At 41.1% G+C, this 13,565-nt stretch overlaps 1 protein-coding gene across 4 annotated transcripts in view; it reads right to left on the reverse strand.

Moving 5' to 3' along the window:
* Nucleotides 1-13,565, reverse strand: part of SEC24B (SEC24 homolog B, COPII coat complex component) — a 72,104-nt gene that overhangs the window by 44,026 nt on the left and 14,513 nt on the right. For all 4 annotated transcript variants that reach the window (XM_014544730.1, XM_014544729.1, XM_014544728.1 and 1 more), the window contains exon 3: nucleotides 4,133-4,306. In XM_014544730.1, coding sequence (XP_014400216.1) covers nucleotides 4,133-4,306 — 174 coding nt within the window. The remainder of the gene's footprint in view (nucleotides 1-4,132; nucleotides 4,307-13,565) is intronic.

Genomic DNA, 13,565 nt, shown 5'->3' on the forward strand with positions numbered 1-13,565 from the left:
AACAGAATATCAGCCAGCATACTCAAAACATTACTTTCCTGCAAAAAGATGCAGTGCTTCGTAAGAAGTGCTGGAGATGAAAGTATCAAGATTTAAGCCCTTCCCCAAATGTGACTTAATATGCTCAGAATTGAGCCTTCCTTTCCTTGTTCAAGTAAACTTTGTTAAAAAAGCTTGGTGATAGTAATAGCACAAGAATATGACATTTTATTTAATCCAAAGAGGAATGGCAAGAGCTCCAGAATATCAGCCAATCCGTATTAAGTGCCCTTCTCTAGATTGGATCCATCCAGTACATACAAACTGCACTAAAGGAGTATGGCCAGAAAGAGGCTGACAGCCAAGCTGCTGTTCTGCAATATGTGAATGGTTCTGAGAACTTCCAGAATGCCTTTTCTCAGATTCCTTTTCTTACGAGCCAGAACCTATGTATGACATACATAGGCTGCATTTATAAAGAAAGTGGTAAGCATATGACATGTCTTCCAGAGCTCAGCCCAAAACCCACTGCAAAAATGTACACGGAGTACCTTCCATCCCACCACCATCAAATGGGGAGGGAATGCTATATCCTAACTTATTCTGTCTAAATTAGAACTTACAAGGTATGACTATGAAACCAATATGCAAGAAGTCTGCAAGAATCTGACATTATGAAGAGTTCTGTAATTAACAGGGCTCCAATATCTTAAAAAGGACATTTGGTTTAAACTACCCATCATTGAAGTACTTTCTGGCAAAACTCTCCAGGAGACCATATCCTTGGGGATACTTTTAATAAAAGGCTTCTTCACTATTCCCTAGAAACAGCTACATTGGAAATAAAACAAACTAGTCTTAAGAGAACAAATCCTTGTGAGGTTAGCTTTTGTAAATTCAAGAGTTCAGACTTTGGAGCAACTGTTATCTTTCCTAAACTGGTCTTCAAATGAGGTACACATACTATAAAGCTTTCCAAAGATTCTTTCAAAAGGATGGTTTTAAGGGAATCAATTACCATATTCCTCTCTTTCCTAAAACTTACCCACCTAAGAAAGTGCCTGTGTTAACAACAGCCTTTCTCTCCCTTTACAAAGGAAACTTATTCTGAATTTATCCTAAACCTTACTATAACGCATTGCCCTGAGGTATAAAAATCTCAGGTGCTAAAGGGAAAACATATCCCCTTCCTTAAATTATTAATCACAACTCCCTAAATCTATAGACTTTCTTTTACCTTGCCATACATGTTTCTGTTAAAAATGAAACCTTACAAGTTGGGTTGGTTTTCACTGGAACATTCTTAATTCAAATATTGAAAAATGAATGTATTTAATAATTCTGAATGTATGGGGTCCCCAATCACTACTGTCAAACAACCCACTACTTTTGAAAAAATCCCATGAGAACAAAGCAAAACAGTAAAAAATACTGACTATAAACAGCAGGATATTATAGATAGACTGGGATTCTGGGTTCAATTCCAGGTGCTACCTCTACTTACTAGTTGTGTGTCCTTGGGCAAGTTACTAACCTTTCTGTTCTTCATTTACATGATCTGTAAATGGGGTAATAACTACCTCAAATAAGTTGTTTTGAGGATGAAATAAATTAATATACATATTTCAAACCTTAGAATGGTGCCTGAAATATACTAAATATTATGTAAATAGGAGATGATATTTAAAAACCAGTAAAAAATGCCGAGGTCTTTGAAAGAATTAACTAAGCAAGGGCATCTTTGAAGCTGTGACCAAAAAAACTTACTCTTTTAAGTAGTACTGTTTTAGTAAGTCATATAAGACCAACAACCATGCACTGCACAACTACAAGAGGCACCATTCACGCAAACTACAACATACATGGTAGCCCTGACTCACACAATTATAGGTGTACCCCAGACCTAGCCAAAGGCATAGAGGCCACTAAGAAGTCAATCTCCTACTTAAGAAAAAGAAATATTAAAAGCTACAACTCAAATATCTCCAGTATTATCTTTTCTGTTACTTATTTTAACAAGGAGCGTATCTTAGGTAAATCAAGAGTTTAAAAGCCAACAAATTCAGCCTCATTTTATAGAAAGAGCACAAGGACAGAAAGTCTGAGTTAAAAATCTTTCATTCTGCTACTTACTAATCTATAATTTGGACTGGCTATGTAATTTTTTTGTGAATCTCACTTTTCTCATCTGTAAAACAGATAATATCTACATCATAGGATTGACATGGGGATTAAATAATAAATATGAAATATCTGGCTCATTATAAGTGCTCGATAAATGGTAGCTCATTCTCTTTTCAAATCTACTTATTAAGGAAAATAATTACAATTATTTTGTGAAAAAGTGGTTTATGATACAATAAGATAATACCATGTATTTAAAAAGTAAAATGGTCAAAAAGAAATTATGAAAGGACAAAAAATTAGCAGGGAATGCCGTAGTCTGTTTGGCTCAGTGGATAGAGTGTTGGCCCGAGGACTGAAGGGTCCCTGTTTGATTCTGGTCAAGGGCACATACCTGGGTTGCAGGCTCAACCTCCACCCCCTAGTCGGGGCACGTGTGAGAGGCAACCGATCGATGTGTCTCTCTCACATCAATGTTTCTATGTCCCTCTCCCTTCCACTCTCTCTCTCAAAAAAAAAATCAATGGCAAAAAAATATTCTCAGGTGAGGATTAACAACAACAAAAGGAATGAGTCATCAATCAATGCAGCTGAAAGACACCATTCATTCAGTTAGGGCTTCAACCTACCCTTACTCATGACAAGCAAAACTTTCGTTATCAGCCTTTCACTTTGAAGGCAAACACTTATAAAAACTAGATTCTGCTCTGGCCGATTGCTTAGTGGTTAGAGCAAGGGCCCGCAGACCAAAGGGTTGCAAGTTCGATTCCTCGTAATGGGCATGTACCTCAGTTGTAGATTCGATAGAGGCAAACAATTGATGTGTCTCTCTGATGTTGATGTTTCTCTCTCTCTTTCTTCCCCCACTTCTTCCCTCCCTTCCACTCTATCTGAAAATCAATGGGGAAAAAAAAAAATTCCTCAGGTGAGGATTAAAAAACACACACAACTAGATTCTATTCCCAATATACCCACTGACTGGTTGGGAATCAATGAACACTCCTTGGTGCTAGAATTGGTTTTCCTATAAAACCAAATTAAAAAAATGTATAATGTATAATCTGATCAAATGATCGAAAGGCTTCTGTAGACTACATAAATACTCAGCATATATGGATAGTGAAATCAGCCTAAGGATTTATGATGCTTTTTCTAAGTTTCAGAACATAAGAGAGAGAATTGTTCATATTCAAAATCAGGGGCTATCATTACATAGTGAGTATAGTCCCTAAAAATATTACTAATGGTTGCTCTGGAAATATAAATTGTGAATTTCAAAAAATAGTTCAGTTATCAAATGAAAAATACAGTATGTTAACCTGAACCAAAAGTAGATTTGGAATTTTAGTCAGACAGGAAATAATCACAAATACTGCCAAAAGAAGAGACAATGTGGGAAAAGACAGTCAAAATAACATAATTTAGTTGCCTGTCACTTATTTAACACATGGAGAATATTAAACAAGCAAACAAACAAACAAACTGTATTGTTTGTCAATGCTGGGAATGTGGGGTACAATTTCATTTTCACCCCTCTCATTCTCAAAATTAGGTCAAAAGCTACTTTCCATTAACAAAGCACAGAAATCATCATATAGGATATGGAAATACACTAAATAAGGAAATCTTGAGCACTTTATTATAAAAGAAACTATAATAACCTTTAAAAAGTAGGAAATAAATTTTCCACAATAGAGGGATGGATTAGTAAATTATAATACAATGACACAATGAATTATTAGCCAGGAATGACTATAAAGACTATGTACATAAATGAAGAACTGTGAATAATTTAGTAACTATAAATACAAAATAGTATTTAAACTATGATTACAATTATACAAAATATAAATTCATAGAGACTAAACATTAATATGTGAAAAAGAAAATAGTTGTGTTGGAATTGAGGTTTATAAATTACTTTTTTTCATATTTTAAAAAATTGTGGTTATCCAGTTTGACTACCTATTTTAATCAGTATGTGTGTATATGTGTGCTACATATATAGTATAATGAATTTCTCCAATACCTTTCTGTTGTAACAGCTCTGATGGCTGTGTAACTGAGGCCACAGGTTCAGCGAGGTGATTTGCAGTAGGAGGTAATCTTGCTGATGAGGCTCCTGACACAACAGTGGATACCACTGGGCTGGACTTGGGAGGCTGAACATTTTGTGTAACAGGACAGGGTAAAGAATCTGCAACTGAAGAGAAGACTCTATTTCATCCACAACAATAAACTTGAAATATATTAAAATACTAAAAGAATGTAGTTTATCTGAAGTTCTTATAGAAACTTCAGTAGCATCGCATTTATCTTGTATATCTACATCTAGAAAATAAGGTAGTTCAAAGAAATTTAAAAAAAACACCCTGAAAACGTAATCACCAAATGTTTTAATAGTCTTTAATAAAAAATTTCCTAATTCATTTCTTACCTTCTTAAAAAAAGTAAATCCAAAAGTTTTTCTTTACTTAATGATCACTATTATTAATTACTATGAAACAGTATCTCAGATAGGAAGATGAAAGGAAGTATTTGCTTCTGCAGTAATGTGGCTCATGAACTCCACAAATGTTCCTAGTACCAGCTCAGATCTTTTTGTACTGTCAACTGTATCAGTGTGGTGTAAACACTTCTCATTTGCTGTTTCTAATCAGATGCCTCATTTCTAACTAAGAGCCCGATGATAACACTAGGTTTGACTTCTAGAATAAGGTTCATGTGATCCACAGTGGGCCTTTGTTGACAGCTCAAATTGCTTGACCTAGAGGATAATCTTCAGCCAACTGAGAGATAACATAACAACCTAAGTGTCTCCTAATGGATAATTAGATAAAGGAAATGTGATTATATATACATCTATATACACGCACGCTATGTGTGTATATGTGTAAACATACAATAGATAAATAGATAAAATGTGGTATACACACAGACACACACACGCACACATCCTATATAATAAAAGAGAAACATACAAATTAACCATCACTCTGTCACTCCACCACACCCACCAGCCAATGAGAGTGACTATGCAAATTAATCCAACAAAGATGGCAGTTAATTTGCATATGCAGACCGAAGACTGAAGACAACTGAAGATGGCGGCAGCCATGGAGCTGGAGCGAGGAGGAGTCTTGGGTTGCTCCCGGTGACGGAGGAAGCCAAGCTTCCACTGGCCCTGGACTACACTCAAGGAGGGGATGGGGGCCTGGGTCACCGGGGGTGACCCAGGATTCCAGCCTGCCCTGGGCTCCGCTCAAGGAGGGGCTGGGAGCTTGGGTCACTGGGGGCAACCCAGGCTTCCAGCCAGCCCTGGCCTCCACTCGAAGAGCTGAAAAAAAAAAAAAAAAGGAGGGGCTGGGAGCAGCCGGAGCAGAGAAGCCAAGCTTGCTGCTGCAGCCTGACCAAAGGCCAGAGGAAAACCGGTGCCGGCAGCCAGGGGAAGGAAGGCCTATTGCACGAATCTTCTTGCAACGGGCCACTAGTAGAGGAATATTATTCAAACTTTGTGCATGAGTCACCTGGGGTCTTATTAAAATGCAGGTTCTGATTCACCAAGTCTAGTACAGCCTGGCCTAAGATGCTACATTTTTATCAAGTTTGAGGGTTGCTGGCCAGTAGACTACACTTTAAATAGGAAGACTTAGGAGTACCTCTACCTGATTTAGATACGTTAACACTTACAGCAAATGATGACATTTGTTTGGAACATGGGACTAAAGGGACTACTCTGCTCCCTAGGCAGGCCAAAGAGCTCTTTTCCTATGGGCTGCTGCAGAGCTAAGAAGATTGCTCAACTCTTCCTGCATTCTCTACACCCATTCAAGCCGTGGCACACACTTTGAGAAACTCTGCACATCTGCACCAGGGACATGTTCATGAATATTCATTCATAGCAGCGCTGTCTGTGAAAACAAAAAATTGGAAACCCAAAAGTCCATTTATAAATGGAAGGAATAAGTAAAGTATGTCCTTCCAATGGACTCCTGAACAGCAGTGAAAATGATGAAAGAATGAACTCCAGAAATGTAACATAGGAAGTCACTGAAGAATACATGCAGTGTACTATTTTTATAAAGCTAAAACAAAAACAAGCAAAATGTTTAGAGCAAGCATGTCAAACTCAAAGGCTAACACGGGCCAAATAAACAAGGTTTAAGTTTATGTGGGCCGCAAAAACAAAAGCTTCAATTTTCATAGAAATGTAGGTTTATTTCGATAGAGCCATGCTGAATACAAAGGGCTGAAATAAATGAGTAATCATTAACATAAAATAATAGAACATTTTAATAAAAATTAATTTTCTTGAACATTAACTCACCAGAAACTGCACAATAAGCATAACGCAAATAAACCTACTTTTCTTGTTATCTGAAAGCAAAATATTTTCTGTTGCACACACCAAACAAGTCAGTCCAAGACTAATGATGTGGCAATCGGCTGCTAAAATATTCGCTGCTAGTATTAGTGGAGAGAAATGGTGCCTCTGTGCATAACGTGCTTAAGGGAAATGAATGAAACATGATTATAGTAATCAATCATTAGTGAACGTTGTAGTTCGTTATTAATAATTATGAATAACAGGATATTGTAAAAATTAAGTTACGAAATTTTATTAAAACATTTCTCACATACCATTATATTGGCTAGGCCGCAAAAATATTCATTGTGGGCCGCGTGCGGCTCCTGGGCTGCGAGTTTGACATGCTTGGTTTAGAGATATCTGTATGTGTGAGTTAATGAGTATTTCATTTATTATGCTTTTATATATGCATACATAAATATGTTCATACATATATATGTATCATATAAACTTTTATTTGTATTGTTTTATTAAAGAAAAAGTTTGTAACATCAAAGGGAGAGTTTTTTTTTTTTTTAAATATATTTTATTGATTTTTTACAGAGAGGAAGGGAGAGAGATAGAGAGTTAGAAACATCGATGAGAGAGAAACATCGATCAGCTGCCTTCTGCACATCTCCTACTGGGGATGTGCCCACAACCCAGGTACATGCCCTTGACCGGAATCGAACCTGGGACCTTTCAGTCTGCAGGCCGACGCTCTATCCACTGAGCCAAACCGGTTTCGGCCAAAGGGAGAGTTTAATTACATTTCCCTTAAATAGGAAGGAGAAAGTCAAGTTCCAGAGATTGAAAGAGGACCCTAGAAGCCAGAGAACCACAGCAGGATGAGGCTAGGGACTTAAGCTCACTCAGGGCTTTGCTGACCATGTTTAGAAGTTTTATCTTGGCTCTGGCTGGATACTCATTTTGTTGAAGTGTCATCCGATACACCAAAGGTTGTGGATTGAATTCCCAGTCAGGGCACATACCTAGGTTGTGGGTTCAATCCCATTAAGGCATGTAGGGGAGGCAACCGATAGATGTTTCTTTCTCTCTGTGCCTTCCTCGCTCTCTAAAAGATCAATATAAACATATCCTCAGGTGAGGATAAATAAAATTTTAAAAAAGACAGCCCGGGGAGAGACCAAGATGGCGGCATAGGTAAACACCGCAGACTGCTGCCGCAAACAACCACTTCAAAAATACAACTAAAAGACGGAACGGACATCACCCAGAACCGCAGGAAGGCTGGCTGAGGAGAGACTCTTCAACTAGAAGGAAAAATAACAGCACACCGAGGCTCAGAGGAGGCGCAGTGTGGAAAAAACTCAGGTGCGGAGGTGCGCGCGCAAAGCGGGCTGGTGGCTGAGAGCGCGGTTGTCGTTTTCGGTCAGGGGGGAGTCTCAGACTCTGAGCTCCAGATACGGGCGAATCGCTGGGGACTCGGACCCAAACGGGAGAAGCGGGAGTGTCTGGCATCAGTTGGAAGGCAGCTTTCCCTCCGAGGTTTGCAGCGGTTCCGGGGGTTCTGAGAAGCAGAGCCTCTGGGAACGGGACTGAGAGGGGCCATAACCGCTCCCTCCGCCCGCCCGCCCTGTTGAGCCCGCCCCGCCCAAGCCCTGCGCAGAGCCATTTGCCAGATCGCCTCAGGCAAAGGCTAGATTAGCACCTCCCCAGAGGACAGAAGTTTTCCGCGGCAGACACAGCTGATTCACACAGCCAGTCGGCCTGGTGGTCAAATCCCTCTAGTATTAACTACAACAATCAAGGCTCAACTAGAACAAGACTGCGCACAAAGACCACTAGGGGGTGCACCAAGAAAGCATAAAAAATGCGGAGACAAAAAAACATGACAGAAATGGAGGATATAGAGCTAAAAAACGCAATTTTGAGGGCTTGCAATAAACTTTTGGAGAGCTTCACGAAAACTAATGAGACCCTCGATGCTATGATAAAGAAACTAGAAATTAAGCATACACGCTCTGAAATAAAGAATATTACACCCAATAGCAGACCAGAGGAGCGCAAGAATCAAGCCAAAGATTTGAAATGCGAAGAAGCAAAAAACACCCAACCGGAAAAGCAAAATGAAAAAAGAATCCGAAAATACGAAGATAGTGTAAGGAGCCTCTGGGACAGCTTCAAGCGTACCAACATCAGAATAATAGGGGTGCCAGAAGATGAGAGACAGCAAGATATTGAAAACCTATTTGAAGAAATAATGGCAGAAAACTTCCCCCACCTGGTGAAAGAAATGGACTTACAGGTCCAAGAAGCGCAGAGAACCCCAAACAAAAGGAATCCAAAGAGGACCACACCAAGACACATCATAATTAAAATGCCAAGAGCAAAAGACAAAGAGAGAATCTTAAAAGCAGCAAGAGAAAGAAACTCAGTTACCTACAAGGGAATACCCATACGACTGTCAGCTGATTTCTCAACAGAAACTTGGCAGGCCAGAAGGGAATGGCAAGAAATATTCAAAGTGCTGAATACCAAGAACCTACAACCAAGAATACTTTATCCAGCAAAGCTATCATTCAGAATTGAAGGTCAGATAAAGAGCTTCACAGATAAGGAAAAGCTAAAGGAGTTCATCACCACTAAACCAGTATTATACGAAATGCTGAAAGGTATCCTTTAAGAAGAGGAAGAAGAAAAAGGTAAAGATACAAATTGTGAACAACAAACATGCATCTATCAACAAGTGAATCTAAGAATCAAGTGAATAAATAATCTGATGTACAGGAAAAAAAAAAAAAAAAAAAGACAGCCCATTCTAGTTTTAATTTGCTTTCCCTAATTATTAATGAGGTTGAGTATGTTTCATTTAATTTTCTGTCAAATACTTGTTCATGCTTTTTTCCCCTTAGGTTGTTGGTCGTTTCCTTATTAATTTGTATAGGTTATTTGTGTATTCTAGATAAATACTATATTTTTTCCCCTCTCAGCTAATGCTTTATCTTCTTAGTTTCTTTATATTGTCTTTTGTTTGTTAATCCTCATCTGAGGATATTTTTCCATTAATCTTTTAGAGAGAGAGAGAGAGAGAGAGAGAGAGAGAGAAACATCGATGTGAGAGATAATTGGTTGCTTCCTGCATATGCCCCGACCAGGGCCAGGGCCAGGGAGGAGCCTGCAACCAAGGAACATACCCTTGACCGGAATCGAACCCGGGACACTGGTCCGCAGGCTGATGCTCTATCCACAGAGCCAAACTGGCTAGGGCTATACTGTCTTTTAACAAAGAAAAGTTCTTGACTTCCTGTCAAGATGGCAGTGTAGGCAAACTCGGTACTTGCCTCCTCCCACAACCACATTAAAAATTACAACTAAACTACAGAAAACCATATTCAGAACTGCCTGAAATCTGGCTGAATGGAGGTCCTACAACTAGGGAATTAAAGAAGCATCCACATCAAGACTGGTAGGAGGGGAGTAGATGCCTAATGGGCTGGTACCACATCCACATGTGGCAGATAAAAATTGGGAGGGAGTCTTGGCTGTTGTGGCTGTTGGTTCAGCAGTGCCCCATGCATGGAAAGGTTGCTGGTTCAATTGCAGGTCAGGGCACAAGCCCGGGGTTGTGAGCTGGATCCCTGGTAGGGGGTGCGCAGGAGGCAGCCAATCAAAGTTTCTCTCTCTTCCTCTCTCCCCTTCCTCTCTCTATAAAATTCACTAAAATAAAATTTTAAAAAATTAGAAGAGGTATCCTGGCTGCAGAGGTACCCCGTGAGGAGCAAGGGGGTCTCAACACCACACTGGGCCCCACAGCCCAGGGTTGCAGTACCAAGAAGAGATGTCCCCATAACTTCTACTGTAAAAGCCAGCAGGGACTGCCCTGGTTAGAGAGTTGTCCCAATATGCCAAGGTTGTGGGTTTGATCCCTGGTTAGGGCACATATAAGAATCAACCAATGCCCTGGCCGGCTTGGCTCAGTGGATAGAGCGTCAGCCTGCGGATTGAAGGGTCCCAGGTTCGATTCCGGCCAAGGGCACATGCCTGGGTTGTGGGCTTGATCCCCAGTGGGGGGCGTGCAGGAGGCAGCCAATCAATGATTCTCTCTCATCATTGATGTTTCTATCTCTCTCTCCTTCTCTCTTCTTCTCTGAAATCAATAAAGAAATATATATTTTAAAAAAAAAGAATCAACCAATGAATGCATAAATAAGTGGAACAATAAATCGATTCGCTCTCTCCTCCCTTCCTCTTTCTCTAAAATCAATAAATTAAATAAAAAATAAATAAAAATCAGCTGGGATTGGGCTGAGGGAGATGGAGGACTGCTGGAGTCCCAGGCAGTTCCTCTTAAAGCAGTGATTCCCAAAGTGGGCGCTGCAGTGATCCAGGGGGGGCGGTGATGGCCACAGGTGCATTTGGGGGCGATGAGTAACTGCTATTAAAATTTAAAAAAAAATTAATTTCCAGGGGCTGAGTAATATTTTTTCTGGAAAGGGGGCAGTAGGCCAAATAAGTTTGGGAACCACTGTCTTAAAGGGTCTGCACAGGGACTTCCTCAGACTTTCTTTCTCTGAACTCCAGTGCTGGGGCAGCAGTTTGAAAGGCACCAGAGGCATATGGGGAGGAACTGAATTGTCTCACATCAGGGCAAGAGCTAGGGGAGCAGCTTTCTCCCAGACAGAAGTGATGGGTGATGGCAGAGGCCAATGTTCCTTTGATGAGCTCCCCTTCCCCCTCCCCCCCTCACCCAGCTGGCAGGCAGGTGCCATAAATGAGACTCCATCAACCTGGCTCACACTATTTGCCTTGCTCATGCTACATTTTCCTAATGATCTTGCCTTGCTCATGCTTCATTTTCCTAAAAATCTCTCAAGCAGCATCTGGCCTTAGCATGCCCCATACCTCTTGCTAAATGCACCCAGCATGGCCAAGCCTGGGCACCTCTAAGCCCAGTACAAGTAGCAGCCATGCACATGTAGCAGCCACCTGCAGATTGCTTTGTAGCCCATGTCACATGGCCCCAGGCAGAACACAGGCAATAACTGACTTTGGCCTGCTCCTTCCGGGAGGCCCCAGAACCAGCACACCCTGTGGAAAGCTTCAAACGACATCAAAGCATCATCACCCAACCACCTTCACAAGGGACACACTTAAGGAGTGGACTCAGCAGGCACCAGAGCCCCACTGAAGTAAGTCCTGCTCAGTAAGGTTGGCCCCTGCATAGCTGATCTTCCAAGGTAGTCAGAGGTCCAGTGGTCAGTGGTCAGAGCCAATTCTTGCAGCTGATTGGCCTGGGGTAAATCCCTCCAATTGGCATGCCAATAGCAATCAAGGCTCAACTACAAGAGGAGGGTGTACACATCCCACATAGGGGTGGGGGGGGGGCACCTTGAGTGCCCAGCTTGGGTGATCAAGGCCACTGAACCCTACAGAATATCTACTATACTAGGCCACTCTACCAAGCCTAGGAGACATAACAGCTCTACCTAATATATAGAAACAAACACAGGGAGGCTGCAAAATCAGGAAACAAAGAAACATGTCCCAAATGAGAAAACAAAACTCCAGAAAAAGAATTAAACAAAATGGCCCTGACCGGTTTGGCTCAGTGGATAGAGCATCAGCCTGTGGACTCAAGGGTCCCAGGTTGGATTCTGGTCAAGGGCATGTACCTTGGTTGCGGGCACATCCCCAGGAGGGGGTGTGCAGGAGGCAGCTGATCGATGTTTCTCATCGATGTTTCTAACTCTTTGTCCCTCTCCCTTCCTCTCTGTAAAAAAATCAATAAAATATATTTTTTACAAAAAGAACTAAACAAATGGAGACAAGCAATCAACTAAATGCAGAGTTCAAAACATTGGCTCTAAGGATGCTCAATGAATTTAGTGAAAATCTCAACAGCATAAAAAAAGACCAGTCAGCCCAGCTGGTATGGCTCAGTGGTTGAGTGTCAATCTATGAACCAAGAGATCATGGTTCAATTTCTGGTCAGGGCACATACCCAGGTTGCAGGCTCAATCCCCAGTGGGGGACATGCAGAAGGCAGCTTATCAATGATTCTCTCTCATCATTAATGTTTCTATCTCTCTCCCCCTCTCCCTGCCTCTCTGAAATAATTAATAATCCTATATAATAAAAAGCTAGCATGCAAATTGTCCTCTCAACCGGGTTCAGCCGTGAGTTCAACTGCCCACAGCCCCTCCCCCAGGCTAGCCCCTCTCCCCGGCTGGCCATCTGAGGTCCCTCCCCCTGGCCTGCCTGGTCCAATTGGGGCGGACTGGCCGGACGCCACCGGTGCACAAATTCATACATCGGGCCTCTAGTATATTAAGAAAAGTCCAGTCAGAAATGAAGAATGAACTAACTGAAATGAAGAATAATTTACAGGGAATCAACAGTAGCAAAAATGAAGCCAAGAATCAAATGAGCGGTTTGTAATATAAGGAAGCAAAAAACACCCAATCAGAATAGCAAAAAGAAAAAAAAAGGAATAAAATAAAAGTGAGAAGAGTGTAAGGAGCCTCTAGGACAGTGATGGCGAACCTCTGACAAGCAAACTCATTTTTTTGGTTGATTTTTCTTTGTTAAATGGCATTTAAATATATAAAATAAATATCAAAAATATAAGTCTTTGTTTTACTATGGTTGCAAATATCAAAAAATTTCTATATGTGATACAGCACAAAAGTTAAGTTAGGGTTTTTAAAAATGCTGACATGCTGAGCTCAAAAGGTTCGCCATCACTGCTCTAGGACAACTTCAAGAGTACCAACATTTGCATTATGGGCATGTCAGAAGCAGAAAACAAGCAACTGAAAACCTATTAAAAATATCTATAAAAGCCTAATATGCAAATTGTCCACTCGGGAGTTCGACCGGGAGACCCAGAGTTCAATTGCTTGCTATGACATGCACTGACCACCAAGGGGCAGCACAGAACAAAGGAAGGCCCCGGCTGGCAGCCAGAAGGCCTGGATCAGCCCTGATTGCTGGCCAGGCGTGGGGATCCTACCCATGAATTTTGTGCACTGGGCCTCTAATTTAAAAAAATGACAGCCCTAGCCAGTTTGGCTCAATGGGTATAGCATCGGCCTGTGGACTGAAGGGTCCCAGGTTCGATTCAGGTCGAGGGCACATGCCTGGGTGCAGG

Source organism: Myotis brandtii, unplaced genomic scaffold (genome assembly GCF_000412655.1).
Source record: "Myotis brandtii unplaced genomic scaffold, ASM41265v1 scaffold38, whole genome shotgun sequence".
NCBI classification, from domain to species: domain Eukaryota; kingdom Metazoa; phylum Chordata; class Mammalia; order Chiroptera; family Vespertilionidae; genus Myotis; species Myotis brandtii.